At 42.3% G+C, this 23,751-nt stretch overlaps 1 protein-coding gene across 1 annotated transcript; it reads right to left on the bottom strand.

The window, feature by feature from the left end:
- Positions 1-301: 301 nt before the first annotated feature.
- On the bottom strand, positions 302-2,724 carry LOC123411051 (transmembrane protein 18-like). The gene is made up of 4 exons (XM_045103971.1): positions 2,385-2,724; positions 1,521-1,626; positions 804-952; positions 302-706 (listed from the first exon to the last, which is right to left on the bottom strand). The coding sequence occupies exons 1-4, from the start codon at positions 2,571-2,573 to the stop codon at positions 611-613; spliced, it is 540 nt and encodes a 179-aa protein (XP_044959906.1). The 5' UTR covers positions 2,574-2,724; the 3' UTR covers positions 302-610.
- Between the last annotated feature and the right edge of the window lie 21,027 nt (positions 2,725-23,751).

The raw sequence follows: 23,751 nt of genomic DNA, 5'->3' as shown, positions 1-23,751 counted from the left end.
CCCGGTTGTTTCAGTTTGATACTCCCTCCGTTCCTAAATATAAGTCTTTTTAGAGGTTCCACTAGGAAGCTACATACGGATGCATATAGACATATTTTAAAGTATAGATTAACTCATTTTGCTTTGTATGTAGTCATTTAGTGAAATCTCTTAAAAGACTTATATTTAGGAACGGAGGGAGTACATTGGTTCTTGGCTACTATGCCCACCCCGACTCGATACAACATCAACTCAAACCACATCACTATATGTTCCAACCTAAACTGCCGTCTCAAGTAATGAAAAAACTGAACCAATCATAGAACAAATGAAACCGAGGTATTTGAGAGGCAAGTCATAACAATGAATATGCATATACAACGGCACTTGACTCCTGCAGCTATCCAAATAACATTCAGAGCTCCCTACACAAACATATGCCTTAATTTGGCGAACATCAGCTAATGCATGTGTAAAACCGTGTGCTTCAGTACCAGAGACCATAAGTGAGACCATCAATCAAAATCAAGGACTAATTAACCTTCCACTTTACTGTTCCAATCAAATTTCTCCGTTAGATCAGCAGCTTAATCTCCTACCGCACAACAGATCCGCGGGCATGGCAGCATCATCATTCCTGCTTGCTACGGGCCTCACGAGCGCGGTGCTTGAGCTCGGCCCTTTTCCACCTTACCATCAGCATGCAGAGCGTCACAAGGGTGTTCACCTGCAGAACAAGCACACGGGAGGCAGTTGCATGTAAGGAAAGCAAAAGGAGATGCAGATACTGATGAGGTGAATGAGACGACTGGCGATGCACTTACCAGAATAAGTATCGTAATCAGGAGCAGGGGACCAGACCACATGACCGAGATGAAGAGGCCTTGGGGATCAAAGTAATTCTGGCTTGAGAAGCTCTTCCAGTTTTGTCCTAAGAATGTGTTTAGTTTCTCCGCAAGGAATACACCAGAAACTGCAATGAGTTAAGTACATCAGGCAAGCAAAGGAGGTAATCTAGCATATTACAAAAGCTATTGCTTGCTGGTGCTTTGCCCTTAAATCCATACTTGCATCGGAAGGGAAAGAGGAAACATCATCTCTCAAGGTCAAGGTTACATTTACTAATTACTTGTTATTCAAACTACTTGTGTGGTTAAATTTCACATTAACGTAAAATAACAGGCACAAAAGCAAAGAAGGTGAATGTCTTCTCATATCACATACAGTACATAATTAGAGAACGGAGAGAAAAATGCTACACTGAAACCTCGCTGACATGATTAAACCAACATTTATGCAGGAGTTGGACGTTGCCACTGCAAATTAGATAAGCTTTACAGAGCTGAGATGTGCAGTGTGATTATTTTGACGGTTTCAAGGAGACAAAATACATAAAACTTCTAATCTCAGCAAGCATAAAAAAATACAATAAATATGGTCAGTATGACATGCATGATGCACACAATCTATAATCACCAGCTAACGGTACTAGAAGTCTGATGGCCAAATAAAAAAAACAATGATAGGGAAGTAATACTCACATGTGAAGGCTGACAAAATAAGTTGGAAATTGATGTTCCTCCTGGAGATGATGGTTACCAGTAGCAGAATGGCATGGAAACTTATCATGCCGATCAACCAAGGTTCCTAAAGAGACAGAAGGAACAGATCAGTCAAGGTAAGAACAGGGACAACGATTACCCATGAGATGAGCGAAGTTGATTACACAATAAAACATGAAGAAAAGGCTGATGGTTCAAGAAAACATGTAGTCCCTTTGTTCCCAAATACTCCCTTCGTACCATAATAATTGTAGTTGGGAAGAACTAAACTAGTTCCCCTCAACTACAATTATTATGGTATAGAGGGAGTATAAGATGTTTTGGATATTTCAATATGGACTACATACGGACTAAAATGAGTGAACAAACACACTAAAACATCTGATTCAGGAGAAAGTTAAATTTGACGGAGGGAGTATATGAGTACGCAGAAGTACTAGCTACTGAGTTTCAGGTGGGAAAGCATTAACATGGAAGCTCCGAAACTGGAGTAATCACAAGCGCCATTAAGTAACTTGCATTCTGTTGCGGACTTTTACTCTTGGATGCACCGCGGTGGTCTTCGATTGATTTACTAGTTCACAGGAATGAGGATGCAGTGGAATCGCGCAGAGATGAACCACATGAAATTGTTCGTCCTACATAGCATAACTACCCACACCATCGCTGCCTCTCAAGAGAGATCCAGGCGAGGCCGGCGGTAAATAATCCGCGGCGTCGGTTGGATTCAGTCGACAAAGAGCACACTGACGTCGGCGGTTGAAGCAGCAGCTTCTGCTTCCTGGTGGACTAAATCCTAGGTTCAAGCGGGCGAAGCAAGGGGGTGAGGGGGAAAAGACGCACCTTCCAGTCGACGGCGTGGAAGAAGCCGACGAAGGAGTCGACGGCGGGGCCGAATCCGCCGCGGAGCTCGGTGGAGACGCGGCCGAAGAGCTCGGCTACCACGTCAGCGTGCTCGTTCAGCGCCGAACGCACCTCCTCCACCGCTCGCCCAACCGCCGCCGCCGCCGGGGAGGAGGAGGACGCCGCCATCTCGTCTCGTGATCTGATCTCCGCTGCACTGCTCTCCTCCTTTCTCTGCAAGAGACGCAAAGGCAAAATGTCGTCCCCCCTGCTAATTCGGGGCCACACGTCAGTGACTTTAAACGCTGGAAACAGTTGGGCCGAGTTCTTCCTTAACTGGGCTGTGCTGGCACGTCGTTTGATTTCCAACAATGAAGGGAAATTCTATCTACACGCCGCACCGTAAAGTACAGCGGCTTGTGTTCTCTTGCAATGATGTCATCAGATTCATTTTAAATGATCGAAATTCAAAAACTTTTATCTCTTAAACCGTTAATTCGATCGATAATCCGTTTTCACCGTTGACTTTGTTTCGACGAAATCTTTAAAACTAGATCCCATGTCGACATGTTTCGACAATTTTTTTTCTCACAATTACCACATTTGCTGCACTTACTTGTCATATTAGTAAGTGCTTACTTGTCTGATAAAAAATAACTTAATCATCAAATTTTTAAAAATTGCGTATAAATATGACATCTTGACATAATTAAAATGGCAAGCACAAACAACTTTTTGAGGCGATTACACGCAAAAAATATGACAACTCAACATATTTAAAACCGGTGACCACAAAAAAAATCTTTTTTTATCATCGTTTGTAAATATGACAACTCGGCATAGTTAAACTAGCATCTTGACAACTAAGTTTTTGTAAAATTGGCAACTATACAATTTTAAACTATTACTAGTAGTACTAGTACTAACTAGATGCATTTAGCTAGTGATTAAGGTCTGCCAACACATGTTTTGTGTGAGACACTTTTTCTACCGATTTTCTGTGTCACGCTTTGCATGCAATGCATATTTTTGTGATGCCATCTGCATATCCTTCTAAGCCACGATGTTGTGTGCTGCAATATGGATACATGCGGCACATGATTCACATCGAGAAAAAAATGGTAATTAAGTTATTTTTTTTGACAAGTAAGTGGCTAATAATACGACAAGTAAGTCTAAAAATGTGGCAATTATGGACGGAGAAAAAAAGTTCTCGAAACATGTCGACATGGGGTCTAGTTTTGAAGATCTCGTCACGACAAAGCCAACGGTGAAAACGGATTGTCAATTAAATTAACTATTTTAGAGATAAAACTTTTAAAACTTTAAGTCAATAGAGAGAATCTTGATGACGTTATTGCATGCATGCATGGTAGGGAGATGGAATTAGCCGCAGCATGGGAAGACTTACATGCGGCGCCGCTCTGTAGTTAAGCCCAACAATGAAACTATTACACGGAATGGAAGCAACGACTTCCAAACTATCTCTTTCAGCCACGAAGGACGTTTGTCGAATACGGAAGCTCATAATTTAGCTAGACATGCTTTGCACCTAGGAGAGGGACGTCATGTTTGGCTCCTGCAACCTTTTGATACTCTTGTTATACCTGTAAACCTCACTATTGATCAATAAGGCAAAACAGTCTTTCCCTCAGAAAAAGAAAAAAAGCTATCCTCCCATCCACATCCTCCCATTGATTTATTTAACCCTAAAAAAACCAGGAGATTCAATAGAAAAAATCAGGTGGTGCACGGTCTCAACGCCTCACCCATGATGCTTTCCAAACCACTTGTTACTCAGGATCGCCCACGACGCTCGCTCATGTGGGCAGTCCACGTCGTCGTTCAGGTTCCCACCTCCACCACCACTCCCCACGGCACCGACGCCGGAGGGCCGGCCGACAAGGCGCGTCGCGCCCATGGGGAAGGTGGCGGTTGGGCGGTCTGTTCCTGTCCCCTGCACTAGAGCTTTCTAGAAGTACACACATGGGGTCCGTTTTCTGGTTCTATTTGAAATATTGCACATGATCTATTTTTCATGTATATTGTATACTGCACAATGTACTTCTTTGTTTTGATTTTATCTTCTTTTTTGAAGAAAATGTTCCTCACTTCCCTGCTTAATATAAATATAAATGCCTTTGAACTATTAGGAATTATTTTCTTTGTACAATCACAAATTATTTTCAGTTTTCATGTTAGGCCTTGCCTGCAATGATTGCGTTGTGTTGAATTAGTGCTTAATTAGTTGTTATAGCAAGAAGAGAAAGTGTTATGAAGTCCAACAATTGCTTTTGGTTGTTGGTTTTATTTCTACAATCCCCAACACTCTACTTTTTTTGCACCTAGATACTAGGTTCCTCCCTCGGAATAGTTTCTGAATAGTTTCACAATGGTGACAAAGAAAGAATTGATTTCCTTTTTTCTATGATCCTGGAATCATGAGTTCATGACATATAATGTATTATTATGTTCATACCTTCAAGGTGGATTATAACATGATGTACCTTGTCATTTATTTTTCTCTCATGTTCATGCAAACATTTCTTTGAGAATATTCAATTTTTCACCCGTACTGAATTTTTTGGAGCTATCGAACTATCCCCCTACACTAAAAGTTTGACTACTACTGAAAGATGTCAAGATAATCATACTTCTTGTTCTTGACTTTACCCTGTTACTGTTGTACTAAACTTAAATTTTTTGTAGTAAAATTACGAAAAAGTTGGCTATGTTTCATTAAAATAGGTCATCTGATGTGCACGTCGATCCTTGCAAAGATATATGTTTGACACATTCAATGTTGCATCACTATAATATTTAAACCCCCGTTGCAACTTGCAACGCACGTGCAATTTCCTAGTGAAACACGAATCAATCAATTTGATTCAAAATCAAATTCCAATTGAATTAAAAGTTTAGTCCGCCCTCTGATCCAATTAATTGTCACAACTTTAGTAAAGTTGTACTAAAGCTACGACCACTAATTTGGCCCGGAGGGAGTATTAAAAATAAATAATATGTTTGATATTTGTTTCTTAAATGTTACATAAAAAGGCAAGCTATTTAATTTGTAAAATTTTGGTACATTGAATTGTAATCCCTGGTTCATACTTTAAAAATATTGCTTGAAACTAGTTGGAACTTGACCATGGAGGTCTCAGCAAGATATGTTAACTTTAGTATTTGAATTTCAATCTCGGATTCGCACAAAATATACATTAAAATCAATTGAAAAATGGTGTCGATGGGCTACTTTGACTTTCATGGCATATTAAATCATTCAAATGGCTCTTACATATTTCATAAATGAATTTCTAAGGGCATGCTACGCATCCGATAAAACTTTCAAAATATCACCTCGACACCCATTAAATATGGCGCCATACAGCAGCCCAACCCCACCCTCACCATTGCAATAAAGGCAGTGTTATAGAACCCTTTGCAACAAAGCTCATGTTGTAGATTTTTTGAAACATGGGTTGTTGGGAATGTTCCCCATGGATATGACCCAATTCAGTAATGACCTAGCAAAGTGCCCAAGGTACTATGGGTCAGTCCAAACCCGGGTCATGAAGATGTAGAGAAGAAGAGCCAGGCCTATGGCAGAACCTGTCCGTAGGCCGGTTCAGGAGAGGACCTTACGGGTTGGCTTACGGAGAAGGCCCACATGAAGTGTCTCTTGATCTAGGAGATAAGTCGAATAAGAGATAGACTAGAACACGGGTTGACAAACACGACCCAGACTCTCTTGCAACCTTAAGGGTTCAACCTACTATATAAAGGGGAGCCTTAGGGATGAAAAAGGCTAAGTTAGAAACCCTCGAGAGCTGAGTTAGCGATTCACACTCTTGTAATCGAGATCATCATCATCAATAACAATCAAGCAAAACGTAAGCTTTTACCTTCATTAGAGGGGCCGAACCTAGGTAAACTCGTATCTTGTTGGGGAACGTCGCATGGGAAACAAAAAATTTCCTACGCGCACGAAGACCTATCATGGTGATGTCCATCTACGAGAGGGGATGTGTGATCTACGTACCCTTGTAGACCGTACAGCAGAAGCGTTAGTGAACACGGTTGATGTAGTGGAACATCCTCACGTCCCTCGATCCGCCCCGCGAACCGTCCCGTGATCAGTCCCACGATCTAGTGCCGAACGGACGGCACCTCCGCGTTCAGCACACGTACAGCTCGACGATGATCTCGGCCTTCTTGATCCAGCAAGAGAGACGGAGAGGTAGATGAGTTCTTCGGCAGCGTGACGACGCTCCGGAGGTTGGTGGTGATCTTATCTCAGCAGGGCTCCGCCCGAGCTCCGTAGAAACGCGATCTAGAGGTAAAACCGTGGAGATATGTGGTCGGGCTGCCGTGGCAAAGTTGTCTCAAATCAGCCCTAAAACCCCACTATATATAGGAGGGAGGGAGGGGAGGAGGCAGCCTTAAAACCTAAAGGTTTGGCCGAAATTGGAGGTGGAGGAGTCCTACTCCAATCCTACTTGGAGTAGGATTCCACCTTCCCACTTGGAAACTCTTTCCACCTTGTGTTTTTTCCTTCTCAAACCTTATGGGCCTTAGTGGGAACTTATTCCAGCCCACTAGGGGATGGTTTATCTCTTCCCATAGCCCATAAGACCCCTTGGGGCGTGACACCCCTCCCGATGGTCCCCGGCACCCCTCCCGGCACTCCCGGTACACTACCGATGAGCCCGAAACTTTTCCGGTAATGCACGAAAACCTTCCGGTAACCAAATGAGGTCATCCTATATATCAATCTTCGTTTCCGGACCATTCCGGAAACCCTCGTGACGTCCGTGATCTCATCTGGGACTCCGAACAACATTCGGTAACCAACCATATAACTCAAATATGCATAAAACAACGTCGAACCTTAAGTGTGCAGACCCTGCGGGTTCGAGAACTATGTAGACATGACCCGAGAGACTCCTCGGTCAATATCCAATAGCGGGACCTGGATGCCCATATTGGATCCTACATATTCTACGAAGATCTTATCGTTTGAACCTCAGTGCCAAGGATTCATATAATCCCGTATGTCATTCCCTTTGTCCTTTGGTATGTTACTTGCCCGAGATTCGATCGTCAGTATCCATATACCTATTTCAATCTCGTTTACCGACAAGTCTCTTTACTCGTTCCGTAATACAAGATCCCGCAACTTACACTAAGTCACATTGCTTGCAAGGCTTGTGTGTGATGTTGTATTACCGAGTGGGCCCCGAGATACCTCTCCGTCACACGGAGTGACAAATCCCAGTCTCGATCCATACTAACTCAACGAACACCTTCGGAGGTACCTGTAGAGCATATTTATTGTCACCCAGTTACGTTGCGACGTTTGATACACACAAAGCATTCCTCCGGTGTTAGTGAGTTATATGATCTCATGGTCATAGGAACAAATACTTGACACGCAGAAAACAGTAGCAACAAAATGACACGATCAACATGCTACGTCTATTAGTTTGGGTCTAGTCCATCACATGATTCTCCTAATGATGTGATCCCGTTATCAAGTAACAACACTTGCCTATGGCCAGGAAACCTTGACCATCTTTGATCAACGAGCTAGTCAACTAGAGGCTTACTAGGGACAGTGTTTTGTCTATGTATCCACACAAGTATTGTGTTTCCAATCAATACAATTATAGCATGGATAATAAACGATTATCATGAACAAAGAAATATAATAATAACCAATTTATTATTGCCTCTAGGGCATATTTCCAACAGTTACTAAGGATAAATTTTGACCGCTGCTAGTGATTCAATCATGGATCACTCTCCGTACCTCTCATCAGACTTTGAGTCAAGGCACACATGAGGTGCGGTACACAACATGGCATACTTCAGATTCTACGGCCAAGGCATAGAAGACGACCTTCGTCTATTCTCTTTATTCTGCCAGGGTCGGGTTTTGAGTCTTACTCAAATTCACACCTTACAACGCAACCAAGAACTCCTTCTTTGCTGATCTATTTTGAAATCCTTCAAAAACTTGTCAAGGCATGCATCTTGTTGAAACTTCTATTAAGCGCTTTCGATTCAACGTTCAAGTAGCGCAATCCAGGTATTCCTTTGAAAAATCCTTTCAAACAACCTTGTATGCTTTACAGAAATTCTACATTACTTCTGATCCACAATATGTCAACCACATATACTTATCAGAAATTCTATAGTGCTCCCACTCACTTCTTTGGAAATACAAGTTTCTCATAAACCTTGTATAAACCCAAATATTTGATCATCTCATCAAAGTGTATATTCCAACTCCGAGATGCTTGCACCAGTCCATTGAAGGATCACTGGAGCTTGCATACTTGCTAGTATCTTTAGGATCGACAAAACCTCCTGGTTGTATCACATACAATGTTTGCTCAAGGAAACCGTCGAGGAAACAATGTTTTGACATCCTACGTGCAATATTTCATAAATAATGCAATAACTACTAACATAATTCTAACAGACTTTTAGCATCGCTACGAGTGAGAAAGTCTCATCATAGTCAATTGTTTGACCTTGTCGAAAACATCTTTGCGACAAGTCGAGCTTTTCTTAATAGTGACTTATCACCATCATCGTCTGTCTTCCTTTAAAGATCCATTTTTACTCAATAGTCCTATGACCATCAAGCAGTTCTTCCAAAGTCTACACTTTGTTTTCATACATGGATCCTCTCTCGGATTTCATGGCTTCCAGCCATTTGTCGGAATCTGGGCCCACCATCGCTTTCTCCATAACTCGTAGGTTCACTGTTGCTCAACAACATGACCTCCAAGACAGGGTTACCGCACCTACTCTATAGTAGTACGCGACCTTGTCAACCTACGAGGCTTGTATTAACTTGATCCGATGCTTGATGATCACCATCATCAGCTTCCACTTCAATTGGTGTAGGCGCCACAGGAACAACTTCCTGCTCCCTGCTACACACTGGTTGAAGTGATGGTTCAATAACCTTATCAGGTTCTACCACCCTCCCACTCAATTCTTTCGAGAGAAAACCTTTCCTCGAGAAAGGATCCGTTTCTAGAAACAAACACTTTGCTTTCGGATCTGAGATAGGAGATGTACCAAACTGTTTTGGATATCCTATGAAGATGCATTTATCCGCTTTGGGTTCGAGCTTATCAGACTGAAACTTTTTCACATAAGTGTCGAAGCCCCAAACTTTCAAGAAACGACAGTTTAGGTTTCTCTAAACCTCAGTCTATACTGTGTCATCTCAACGGAAATACGTGGTGCCCTATTTAAAGTGAATGCGGTTGTCTCTAATGCATAACCCATAAACAATAGTGGTAATTCGATAAGAGACATCATAGCATGCACCATACCAAATAGTGTGTGGCTATGACGTTCAGACACATCATCACACTATGATGTTCCAGGTGGCATGAACTGCGAAACAATTTCCACATTGTCTTAACTGCGTACCAAAACTTGTAACTCAGATATTCATTTCTATGATCATATCGTAGACAGTTTATCCTCTTGTTACGACGAACTTCACTCTGAAACAGAATTGAACTTCTCAATATTTCAGACTTGCGATTCATTAAGTAAATACTCTTGTATCTACTCAAATCATCATTGAAGTAAGAACATAATGATATCCACTGCGTGCCTCAGCACCCATTGGACTGCATACATCAAAATGTATCACTTCCAACAAGTTACTATCTTGTTTCATCTCAATGAAAACAAGGCCTTGCTCATGTGGTATGATTAGTATGTCACTAGTGATTCAAAATCAAGTGAGTATAAAGATCCATCAGCATGGAGCCTCTTCATGCAATTTATACCAACATGACTCAAGCGGCAGTGCCACAAGTAAGTGGTACTATCATCATTACCTCGTATCTTTTGGCACCAATATTATGAACATGTGTAACACTACGATCGAGATTCAATAAACCATTGGGGGTAATTATTCAAAATAGAATAACTATTATTCTTTTAAATGAATAATCGTATTGCAACAAACACGATCCAATCATGTTCATGCTCAACACAAACATCAAATAACAATTATTTGGGTTTCACCACCAATCCCGATGATAGAGGGAGCGTGTGACGTTTGATCATATCAACCTTGGAAAAACATCCAACACGTATCGTCACCTCGCCTTTAGCTAGTCTCCGTTTATGCCATAGCTTTCATTTCGTGTTACTAATCACTTAGCAAACGAACGGTATCCAATACCCTCGTGCTACTAGGAGTACTAGTAAAGTACACATCAACATCATGTATATCAAATATACTACTTTCGACTTTGCCAGCCTACTTATCTACCAAGCATCTAGGGTAGTTCCGCCTCAGTGACCGTTCCCCTCATAACAGAAGCACTTAGTCTCGGGTTTGGGTTTAGACTTGGGTCTCTTCATTAGTGCAGCAACTGTTTTGCTGTTTCACAAAGTATCCCTTCTAGCCCTTGCCTTTCATGAAACTTAGTGGTTTTACTAACCATCAACCATTGATGCTCCTTCTTGATTTCTACTTTTGCAGTGTCATACATCACGAATCTCTCAAGGATCATTGTATCTATCCTTGATATGTTATAGTTCATCACGAAGCTCTCACAGCTTGGTGGCAGTGACTTTGGAGAACCATCACTATCTCATCTAGAAGATTAACTCCCACTTGATTCAAGTGATTGTCGTACTCAGACAATCTGAGCACACGCTCAACGATTGAGTTTTTCTCCTTTACTTCATGGACAAAGAATCTTGTCGGAGGTCTCATACCTCTTGACAAGGGCACAAGCATGAAATCACAATTTCATCTCTTTAGAACATCACTTATGTTCCGTGACGTTTCAAAACGTCTTCGACGCCTTGCTTCTAAGCCATTAAGCATTTTGCACTGAACTATCGTGTAGTCATCAGAAACGTGTATGTCGGATGTTCACAGCATCCACAGACAACGCTCGAGGTGCAGCACACCGAGTGGTGCATTAAGGACATAAGCCTTCTGTGCAGCAACGAGGACAATCCTCTGTAAAGTTTGCTACTATCAACTTTCAACTAAATTTTCTCTAGGAACATATAAAAACAGTAGAGCTATAGCGCAAGCTACATCATAATTCGCAAAGACCATTAGACTATGTTCATGACAATTAGTTCAATTAATCATATTACTTAAGAACTCCCACTCAAAAAGTACATCTCTCTAGTCATTTGAGTGGTACATGATCCAAATCCACTATCTCAAGTCTGATCATCACGTGAGTCGAGAATAGTTTCAGTGGTAAGCATCTCTATGCTAATCATATCAACTATACGATTCATGCTCGACCTTTCGGTCTCATGTGTTCCGAGGCCATGTCTGCACATGCTAGGCTCGTCAAGCTTAACCCGAGTGTTCCGCGTGTGCAACTGTTTTGCACCCGTTGTATGTGAACGTTGAGTCTATCACACCCGATCATCACGTGGTGTCTTGAAACGAAGAACTGTCGCAACGGTGCACAGTCGGGGAGAACACAATTTCGTCTTGAAATTTTTAGTGAGAGATCACCTCATAATGCTACCGTCGTTCTAAGCAAAATAAGGTGCATAAAAGGATTAACATCACATGCAATTCATAAGTGACATGATATGGCCATCATCACGTGCTCCTTGATCTCCATCACCAAAGCACCGACACGATCTTCTTGTCACCGGTGCCACACCATGATCTCCATCAACGTGTCGCCATCGGGGTTGTCGTGCTACTCATGCTATTACTACTAAAGCTACACCCTAGCAAAATAGTAAACGCATCTGCAAGCACAAACGTTAGTTTAAAGACAACCCTATGGCTCCTGCCGGTTGCCGTACCATCGACGTGCAAGTCGATATTATCTATTACAACACGATCATCTCATACATCCAATATATCACATCACATCATTGGCCATATCCACATCACAAGCATACCCTGCAAAAACAAGTTAGACGTCCTCTAATTTTGTTGTTGCATGTTTTATGTGGTGACCATGGGTATCTAGTAGGATCGCATCTGACTTACGCAAACACCACAACGGAGATATATGAATTGCTATTTAACCTTATACAAGGACCTCCTCGGTCAAATCCGATTCAACTAAAGTTGGAGAAACTGACACTTGCCAGTCATCTTTGAGCAACGGGGTTACTCGTAGCGATGAAACCAGTCTCTTGTAAGCGTACGAGTAATGTCGGTCCAAGCCGCTTCAATCCAACAATACCGCGGAATCAAGAAAAGACTAAGGAGGGCAGCAAAACGCACATCACCGCCCACAAAAACTTTTGTGTTCTACTCGAGAAGACATCTACGCATGAACCTAGCTCATGATGCCACTGTTGGGGAACGTCGCATGGGAAACAAAAATTTTCCTACGCGCACGAAGACCTATCATGGTGATGTCCATCTACGAGAGGGGATGTGTGATCTACGTACCCTTGTAGACCGTACAGCAGAAGCATTAGTGAACGCGGTTGATGTAGTGGAACGTCCTCACGTCCCTCGATCCGCCCCGCGAACCGTCCCGCGATCAGTCCCACGATCTAGTGCCGAACGGACGGCACCTCCGCGTTCAGCACACGTACAGCTCGACGATGATCTCGGCCTTCTTGATCCAGCAAGAGAGACGGAGAGGTAGATGAGTTCTCTGGCAGCGTGACGGCGCTCCAGAGGTTGGTGGTGATCTTATCTCAGCAGGGCTCCGCCCGAGCTCCGCAGAAACACGATCTAGAGGTAAAACCATGGAGATATGTGGTCGGGCTGCCGTGGCAAAGTTGTCTCAAATCAGCCCTAAAACCCCACTATATATAGGAGGGAGGGAGGGGAGGAGGCAGCCTCAAAACCTAAAGGTTTGGCCGAAATTGGAGGTGGAGGAGTCTTACTCCAATCCTACTTGGAGTAGGATTCCACCTTCCCACTTGGAAACTCTTTCCACCTTGTGTTTTTTCCTTCTCAAACCTTATGGGCCTTAGTGGGAACTTATTCCAGCCCACTAGGGGCTGGTTTATCTCTTCCCATAGCCCATAAGACCCCTTGGGGCGTGACACCCCTCCCGATGGTCCCCGGCACCCCTCCCGGCACTCCCGGTACACTACCGATGAGCCCGAAACTTTTCCGGTAATGCACGAAAACCTTCCGGTAACCAAATGAGGTCATCCTATATATCAATCTTCGTTTCCGGACCATTCCGGAAATCCTCGCGATGTCCGTGATCTCATCTGGGACTCCGAACAACATTCGGTAACCAACCATATAACTCAAATACGCATAAAACAACGTCGAACCTTAAGTGTGCAGACCCTGCGGGTTCGAGAACTATGTAGACATGACCCGAGAGACTCCTCGGTCAATATCCAATAGAGGGACCTGGATGCCCATATTGGATCCTACATATTCTTATCGTTTGAACCTCAGTGCCAAGGATTCATATAATCCCGTATGTCATTCCCTTTGTCCTTTGGTATGTTACTTGCCCGAGATTCGATCGTCAGTATCCATATACCTATTTCAATCTCGTTTACCGACAAGTCTCTTTACTCGTTCCGTAATACAAGATCCCGCAACTTACACTAAGTCACATTGCTTGCAAGGCTTGTGTTGATGTTGTATTACCGAGTGGGCCCCGAGATACCTCTCCGTCACACGGAGTGACAAATCCCAGTCTCGATCCATACTAACTCAACGAACACCTTCGGAGGTACCTGTAGAGCATCTTTATTGTCACCCAGTTACGTTGCGACGTTTGATACACACAAAGCATTCCTCCGGTGTTAGTGAGTTATATGATCTCATGGTCATAGGAACAAATACTTGACACGCAGAAAACAGTAGCAACAAAATGACACGATCAACATGCTACGTCTATTAGTTTGGGTCTAGTCCATCACATGATTCTCCTAATGATGTGATCCTGTTATCAAGTAACAACACTTGCCTATGGCCAGGAAACCTTGACCATCTTTGATCAACAAGCTAGTCAACTAGAGGCTTACTAGGGACAGTGTTTTGTCTATGTATCCACACAAGTATTGTGTTTCCAATCAATACAATTATAGCATGGATATTAAACGATTATCATGAACAAAGAAATATAATAATAACCAATTTATTATTGCCTCTAGGGCATATTTCCAACATATCTTTCCTTCTTGATCAACACCATCCAAGCAACCACGTAGTTGCGATGGCTCCTAGATTTAGTCCTTTAATGAGGACATCTACCGTGAAAAAACCATGACTGTTGGCGCCTACCGCGGGGGCACGCGCACGGTGGTGTTGAGTTTTTGGAGGGAGCTCTTCGGGAGATCGAGGGATACGCGTTTGGCCACATGACGAAGAGTCTCGTGGAAAGCTCTACATTGACAACTCTGGTTGGGGTTCCGAAGCGACTCAATCGAGTAAGGGTATCGGGTCCCCTCTGGCAATATCCACGTCTTCATCGGCAAGATTGACGAATCTAAGACCGAGCCACGCCCCTTCACCGACATTATCAAGCCGGATCAACGCTCCTAACCCGGTCAGACACAAGCCCCCCCTCCCGAACCACGCCTTCTTCACATTCACTTAGGGAGTGGATTTGTGAGGAAATTTGGCGTCTGGCGGTGACACCCTTGCCTACTCACATGGTGAGTCACCAGTCGACGAAGCCGAGTTGATCCTTCCACTTTTTGACGAGCGGCTTGGGGGCTATACACACGAAGAGACCGACCCGGAGATTTTTGAGCCGCCATGTCACGCGGCCGTCTACATGGTAGGGGGTAGTGCGCGTGGAACTGGGATGATTCAAACTTCCACTACCGCTAGTGCTAGGACCTAAGGTGAGCCGCTAGCTTCAAGCGGGACCGGCTCGAGCAAACCGCCGACCTGTTGGAATTGGCAAACGCATTAAGTACCCTTCTGGCATCCCCCATTACCACGAAGAACGCGAAAGAGCATGGCGCCGAGGTGGCGAAACTCCCGGAGCAGATGGGTACAGTCCAAGAGGAGATCAACATAGAAAAATCTTGTATGGCGAGCATGCATATCTGTGTCCTCAGTGAATCAGAGCGCTTAAAGGCACATGCAGTTCACTTAGGGTTTTGCCAAAATGATAAATATCTAGTTCACGCAAGAAGGCAGTAGAGTCGCCTGCCATAAACTTTTGAGCCAACTCATTTATTTGAAACACCGCTTGACGCTACTATTCGAGGAGCAGGAGTCGGCACACCTGGAGACACATGTCATACCCCAATTGACACGAGTAGTGCTTCCAGGTTCGAACAAGCCAATCCATCAGCACACCCTACCTCAGCAATCACCTCAACGTTTCCATACTCCATGGGGTCATTACTCCAACCTAGTTGACGACATGCTTGCGGAGACTCACAATCTTGCTGCAATCCCGATCACGGGAAACAGTCTGGGAGACATTGAGGCCAGGAACGCCATTGAGATGCTCAAAACTGCACTGGTCCAGCAGGTGAACCACTCTCATAGCATGCACCGGCTCCACTCAACCCCTCATCAAAGTTAGAGAAAAAGTCGGCATGTTTAGTTGTCGGTTCCCCCTGACGACGACACCTGGTTCCCCCCTAGTCAATGATCTCAGATGCTCATGTTGGGTCTCTAGAAGCGATGTCTAAAGGAGGTGAATAGAATACTTGCATAAATTAAAATCCTAGCCTTTTCCCAATTTTAATGGTTGGCAGATTTTAGCAATTCTAAAAGGTATAGCGCACCCTACACATGCTAGTCAATATATATGACAGCGGGAAGTAAAAACATCGCACAAGGAGTAGAGTTCAGGAAGATCAAACACAAAGATTGACACGACGATTTTTGGCGTGGTTCCCATAGGTGGTGCTGTCGTATGTAAGGAGTAGAGTTCAGGAAGATCAGACACAAAGATTGACACGGTGATTTCTGGCATGGTTCCGATAGGTAGTGCTATCGCACATGTAAGTAAGGGGTAGAGTTCAAGAAGGTCAAACACAAAGATTGACACGGCGATTTGTGGCGTGGTTCCGATAGGTGGTGCCATCGTACGCCCATGTTAGTGGAGACATCAACCCACGAAGGATAATGGCTGCGAGAGTCCACGGAGAGCTCCACCCATAAGGGGTCTACAAAGAAGTGGCATTGTCTATTCCACCATGGCTTACGTCCACATAGGACTAGCCTCACTTAGGCTTGCGTGTAAAAACTTCTTGGTACAACTCCACAACATGAAGTAGGAGGCCCCCAAGCGACATCTAACCAATCTAGGAGGCACCACCCTCGAAAAGGTAATAGATGCGGTAGAACGATGAACTCCTTGCTCTTGTGCTTCAAAAGATAGTCTCCTCAACACTCAATCACTCTCTCATAGAATTGGTATGGGTAGGAGAGATTGATTTGGTGGAAAGAAACTTGGTGAGGCTAGAGATCAAGTTTCTAAAGGATGTATTGGAATCTCTTGATCTCAACACATGAGTAGATGGTTCTCTCTCTCTCAGAAATATGGATATGTCAAGTGTGTGTGTGTGTGTGTTCTGCGTGCTTCCTCTACGAATGAGAGGTGGTGGAGGGGTATATATAGGCATCTCCCAAAATCCAACTGTTACAACATTATTGCCCAACTCAATGACATCGAAATGAATCTCGATGGTACCGAGTTGCACTAAATGTGGCAACTTCTGAATTCTCGGTGAGACCGGTATATGAATCTCGATGGTACCGATTTGATGACCTAGGGCAGTTTCCAATTCTCGGTGAGACCGATTTCAAAACTCGGAATTTCCGATTCTTGAAATCGACATACCAAAAAGTGGTCACTGTCTTTCGGTGGCATTGACATGAAAGTTGGTGGTACTCAGAGATTAGGGTTTGGCAAAGGTTTTGTCACTAGAAAATCGATAGGGCCGGAATGGAATACTTGGTGGCACCGATTTTGATGTTCAGGCTTTGGACAGAGATTTTTGTGAGAGAAATGATGAGTATTTTTGTTTGCTATATCTAAGCACTTGAGAAACCAATTCATCATAAATACCTCACCCCTTTTAATAGTATTGGCTTTCCTATGGACTCAAATGTGATTTCTCACTAATATAAAATGTAGAGTCTTCTTGCTTGAAGCTTGGATGATCCTATTCCTTTCCTTGCATCAAGGGGCTTCTCCTCAAAATTCTTTAGCCAATGCTCTGTGTGGACTATACCTGAAATATACGAGGTAAAAGTGTTAGTCCAAGAGACAATGTATGTTGTCATGAATTATCAAAACCACCAAGGGAGAATATGTGCTTTCAATCTCCCCCTTTTTGGTAATTGATGACAACATACAATCAAAGCTTCAAATAAAGATAAGCAGTAGAATATGCCAGCTTTGATACATGACTAATACAAGCCCCCCTAAATGTGTGCAATCCCTTTTATAAGGATGGTTCCTTTGGACTACAAGAGCACACACATAGTAGAAGAGACATGACAAGTCATGTGAATCTTGGCTATATGCATCAAACATGTGTGAATGAAAAGTTTCCATGTTCAAAACTCACTCTTGCAAACAGTATGTGCAAGAAGCAAGAGATCATCTCGAGCAAGGATATGATGGATATACTTACCTTGAGGTTCTTAAGCATCTTAGCAGCAGGAGTACACTTGGGAAAACAAATGTTAGATAACACAAGAGTATACTATTGTAAAGATGCAGAGAGCTTCAAAAGTACCAAGATACGGAAGACATATTGAAAATAGGATTTGATGATAGATATGTCTCCAAAGATATTTAGAACTTACTCCCCTAAGTATGAATATGAAAGATTTCCTCTCCCCCTGAATCATAGCATGTAGATATTGGGAGTAGGTGGGGTGAGACAAGTTAAATACAAAGTAGGCAATAATTTATATATATATATATATATATATATCCCCCTTAATGTTAACTCTCCCCTTGAATGTGTAAGGTTTGATATATCTCTCCCTATGGAAGATCTTCCCTTTGGTAGACCCCCCTTTTCTTATAAGCGATTAGAGCTTTGATATATCTCCCATTTTGGCATTAACTTCCAAAAAGGTCACATGGAAAGGGTTCATTGAGAGTAAGGGTTCCTTGAATTTTTCTCCTTCTTTGAGTATAGATAAGAGATCCTTGATATATCTCCCCATTTTAGTTAGGGATCCTAGATGTTTCTCCCTCTTATATTGTGGGATCATTGAAATATTACCCCCCTTTGAAGTTTTCTCCCCTTAGAAAATTATGTGAAACAAAGATTATGCCCCCCTTTGGCATAACTGGGAATGATCTATAAGTGCTCACGAGGTAATGAAACTTGGGATCATTGAAAAGTTTCTCTCCCCTTGGTAAAAATCCAGAAATACACAAAGACCATAGGCTGTGATAAAATTGGGAGTCACCTAGGCATTGTGGTTCGGTACAACCGAGAAAGTTAGTAGGCCTCTTGGAGATTTCGGTTAGATCGAGTTTCCGAGATCGGAGACACCGAGTTGTAATTAAAATTTCAACTTCTCAACTCAAATAGACATAAAATATCCAAATGTTTTGAAAAATAAAAGAGAAAATAGTTTTTTTGTTGAAATATATACATATAGATGAGATTTGAATGGTTTTCAAGAAAGCATGCAATAAAAATATGAAGCACACATGAATCTTCATATAGATGTTGCGCGGTGACTAGGTCACCTATATTAGAGTATATTTACTTGAGGAGTCAAGCAAAAATGCTTCATCATAGGTCATACTCATCGTTAAGCGCAAAATGGGGTTACCATTTTTTGATTAAGTACTTTAATGTTTTCATATCATTTGACTTTCTTTACCTCATGACTTGGTGTAAAGCTTTATCAAGGATATGAGTACATACCTTCGAATGATATTGATGACTTGGCACGTAGGTGAACTTGTTGTGGATGCTCAAAGTTGATGAAGATCATCTTGAGTCGGGAGCTATCCCTATCGTTTTGGTTCACTTTTCACCTACATAGGTTGGTCATGCAAGGAAGAAAGTCATATATCCAAATGACAAGAATGAATTTATTCATCAAGTAGTTGTCAATGATATGATTTTGTTGTCTTCTTCCTTCATCTTCGAAGAAGGGGTTCTTGATACTTGGCCATGACAAGATTGCTTTTGATGCGAGTTGATGGAAATCTCGTGAAGCGTAGTTCTTCCAAGTACCTACAAAAGGTTAGATGCAATACAAGGGAGCATAGTTTTCCAAGATATAAGATAGTGTCGTATCAATAGAATCATGGAATAATCAAGTAAGCTCATGCCCTTGCATGCATCCGAGTGAGTCTAGCTCAAGTTTGAAGCATCAATGATGTTCAACTCTCTCCTCAAATGACAAAACACTTTATCATCAAGTGGCTTGGTAAAGATATCAGCCAATTGTTTGTTGGTACGAACATGCTTGAGATTAATATCTCCTTTACCAACATGATCACGAATGAAATGATGTCGCACCTGTATATGTTTAGTTCGTGAATGTTGCACATGATTATAGGCAATTTTAATAGCACTTTCTATCACACGACAATGGAACATGGCTCACATGGATGCCATAATCCTTATGAGTTCACGCCTTCCATATTAGTTGTGCACAACATGATCCGACGACAATGTATTCTGCTTCGGTAGTAGATAAAGATATCGAGTTTTGTTTCTTGGATGACTAAGACATAAGAGATCTTTCCTCATTAAGACATAAGAGATCTCCCAAAGAATTGACATGTAACCGAGGTTGATTTTCTATCTACCTTGTCTCTGACGTAGTTGAATCACAATACGCCAACAAGATTAAAAGAAAATCCCTTGGGATACCATATGCCAAAGGTTGGTGTATGTATTAAGTATCTCACCATTCTTTTCACGACCTTTAGGTGACACTCTTTGGCTGCCGCTTGATATTGGGCACACATGCAAACACTCAACATAATATCAGGATGGGAGGCACATAGTGTTTGAAATATGCCCTAGAGGCAATGATAAAATAGTTATTATTATATCTCCCGTTTCAAGATAATTGTTTATTATCCATGCTATAGTTGTATTGAATGAAAACATAGACACATGTGTGGATACATAGACAAAACAATGTCCCTAGCAAGCCTCTAGTTGGCGAGCTAGTTGATCAAGGATGGTTAAAGTTTTCGGACCATATGCAAGTGTTGTCACTTGATAACTGGATCACATCATTAGGAGAATCATGTGATGGACTAGACCCAAACTATGAACGTAGCATGTGATCGTGTCATTTTATTGCTATTGTTTTCTGCGTGTCAAGTATTTATTCCTATGACCATGAGATCATATAATCCACTGACACCGGAGGAATACCTTGTGTGTATCAAACGTCGAAACGTAACTGGGTGACTATAAGGGTGCTCTACAGGTATCTCCGAAGGTGTCCATTGAGTTACTGTGGATCAAGACTGGGATTTGTCACTGCGTGTGACGGAGAGCTATCTCGGGGCTGATACATCTCCAACGTATCTATAATTTTTTATGGTTTCATGCTATTATCTTGTCAAACTTTGGATGTTTTGCATGCCTTTTATATATTTTTTGGGACTAACTTATTAACTTAGTGCCAAGTGCGAGTTGCTGTTTTTTCCATGTTTTTGACCCCTTTCAGAGGAGATTTTCAAACAGAGTCCAAACGGAAGAAAATCTCTGAAAAGATTTTTTCCGTAACGGAAGAAGATCGGGAAGCTTGAGAGCCAAGGCAGGAGAGCCTCAGGGGCCCGGAAGCCCCCACCCTGCGTCCATTAGGAGGCCGCGGCCCAAAGGCTTGTGGGCCCCCTCGGCGCCCTCTGCCCTAGGTATTGCGCCTATATATTCCCTTAAAATCCCAGAAAAATCAGGAGATCATCGAAAGTACTTTTCCGCCGCCGCAAGCTTTTGTCTCCGCAAGATCCCATCTTGGGCACATTCTGATGCCCTGCCGGAGGGGGGATTCAGACATGGAGGGCTTCTTCATCAACACCATGACCTCTTCGATGATGCGTGAGTAGTTCACCATAGACCTACGGGTCCATAGCTAGTAACTAGATGGCTTCTTCTCTCTCTTGGATCTTTAATACAAAGTTCTCCATGATCTTCATGGAGATCTATCCGATGTAATCTTCCTTTGCGGTGTGTTTGTCGAGATCCAATGAATTCTGGATTTATGATCAGATTATCTATGAATCTTATTTGAGTTTCTTCTGATCTCTCTTATGCATGATTTCATATCCTTGTAATTCTCTTCGAGCTGTGGGTTTTGTCTGGCCAACTAGATCTATGATTCTTGCAATGGAGAAGTGCTTGGTTTTGGGTTCATACCATGCGGTGACCTCACCCAGTGACAGAAGGGGTAGCGAGGCACGCATTGTGTTGTTGCCATCAAGGGTAAAAAGATGGGGTTTTCATCATTGGTTTGAGATTATCCCTCTACATCATATCATCTTGCTTAAGGCGTTACTCTGTTCGTCATGAACTCAATACACTAGATGCATGCTGGATAGCGGTCGATGTGTGGAGTAATAGTAGTAGATGCAGAAAGTATCGGTCTACTTGTCTCGGACGTGATGCCTATATGTATGATCATTGCCTTAGATATCGTCATGACTTTGCGCGGTTCTATCAATTGCTTGACAGTAATTTGTTCACACACCGTGATATTTCTATTTTGAGAGAAGCCTCTAGTGAACACTATGGCCCCCGGGTCTACTCCACACCATATTTTCAGCCTTACACTTTTTACTTCGTTGCACTTTCCGCCTTCAGATCTCACTTTGCAAACAATCTTGAAGGGATTGACAATCCCTTTGAAGCGTTGGGTGCAAGCTTGTTTGTGTTTGCGCAGGTACTCTGGACTTGAGGAGACCCTCCTTTTGGATTGATACCTTGGTTCTCAAATTGAGGGAAATACTTACTGCGCCTATGCTGCATCACCCTTTCCTCTTCAAGGGAAAAACCGACCAAACAAGAGAAGTAACAAGAAGAATTCCTAGCGCCAAGGAAGAACTTTTGTTACCATAGCAGAAGAATTTCTGGCGCCGTTGCCGGGGAGGATCAAGTCTAGAACTCATCCAAGTAGGTGTCGCAAACTCATCTCTTGCATTTACTTTGTTTGCGAGTTGCCTCTCGTTTTCCTCTCCCCCACTTCACCAATTTGCCATTTTCGTTTGCCTTTCCTTTGCTCGTGTGCTATGTGCATTCAATATGCTTGCATCTTCGCTTGCTGAAAATCTAGTGATATGGATCCTCATCCACTTGCTAATCTCTTTAAGATATCCAATTATGTTGATCCAATTGCTAGTGAGTTGAGTGCACTTGACTTTCTCTATGGAGTTTTGCTTGAGATGCGTGAATCTGAAAATCGTGATGAACAAATTTATGAAGTGATTCACGAGGGCTCCTTGAATGAAAAGCATGATTGCAATGATTTCATTATAAATTCTATTAATGACAATCATGCTAAAAATATGCAAAACCCTAAGCTTGGGTATGCTAGTTTTGCTATGTCCACTATTTGTTGCAATGATATTTGCAATAATATTGAAAGTGGGTTTGGAGAAGTCATGACTGTAGTTGATGATAATCCCGCTATTTTTGAAGAGCGTCAACTTTGCATGCATGTGGATCATGAAAAGAATATCCTATGGGATAGCTATATTGTTGAATTTGAATATGATCCCACATGTAATTGCTATGAGAGAGGAAAATATTGTGGTAGAAACTTTCATGTTACCAAATTACCTCTCGTTATGTTGAAATTGCTATTATCTCTTTCTTCTTCCTTGCATTTGGTAACTATTGGTTGTCTTGCCAATTTGTTTTCCTATAAAATGCCTATGCATAGGAAGTATGTTAGACTTAGATGTGATTTTCACATGCTTTATGATGCTCTTGTTGTGCTTCAATTCTTGTCTTTTGTGTGAGCATCATTGAATTAAACAATAGCGCTTGTTGGGAGGCAACCCAATGAATTTATCTTTTTTATTTCTATTTTTTGCGTCCACACCATCATAATTCTGTTGTGATTGTGTTTTTGTGTTTGAGCCAAGCAAAGTCTTGATGACTAGTCTTGGTAATGGTTGTTTGATCCTGCTGGAAAAAGACAGAAACTTTTCGCTCACGAGATGATTTTTCATTTTTATTCAGAAAGAGATTTTGAGTTGATTCTTTTTTCTTCTGGTTGATATGTTTTTTTCCCAGGCCGTCATAATGTTTCAGATTTTTTGAGGTACCATAAGTATACGAAGTATACAGATTGCTACAAACTGATCTGTTTTTGACAGATTCTGTTTTTGTTGAGTTGGTTGCTTGTTTTGATGAAACTATGGTTAGTATCGGGGGGTACTAGCCATGGAAAAGTGATAATACAGTATCCCAACACCAATAT

Source organism: Hordeum vulgare, chromosome 7H (assembly GCF_904849725.1).
Source record: "Hordeum vulgare subsp. vulgare chromosome 7H, MorexV3_pseudomolecules_assembly, whole genome shotgun sequence".
NCBI lineage: Eukaryota > Viridiplantae > Streptophyta > Magnoliopsida > Poales > Poaceae > Hordeum > Hordeum vulgare.
This window is presented reverse-complemented; position numbering and strand designations above follow the sequence as displayed.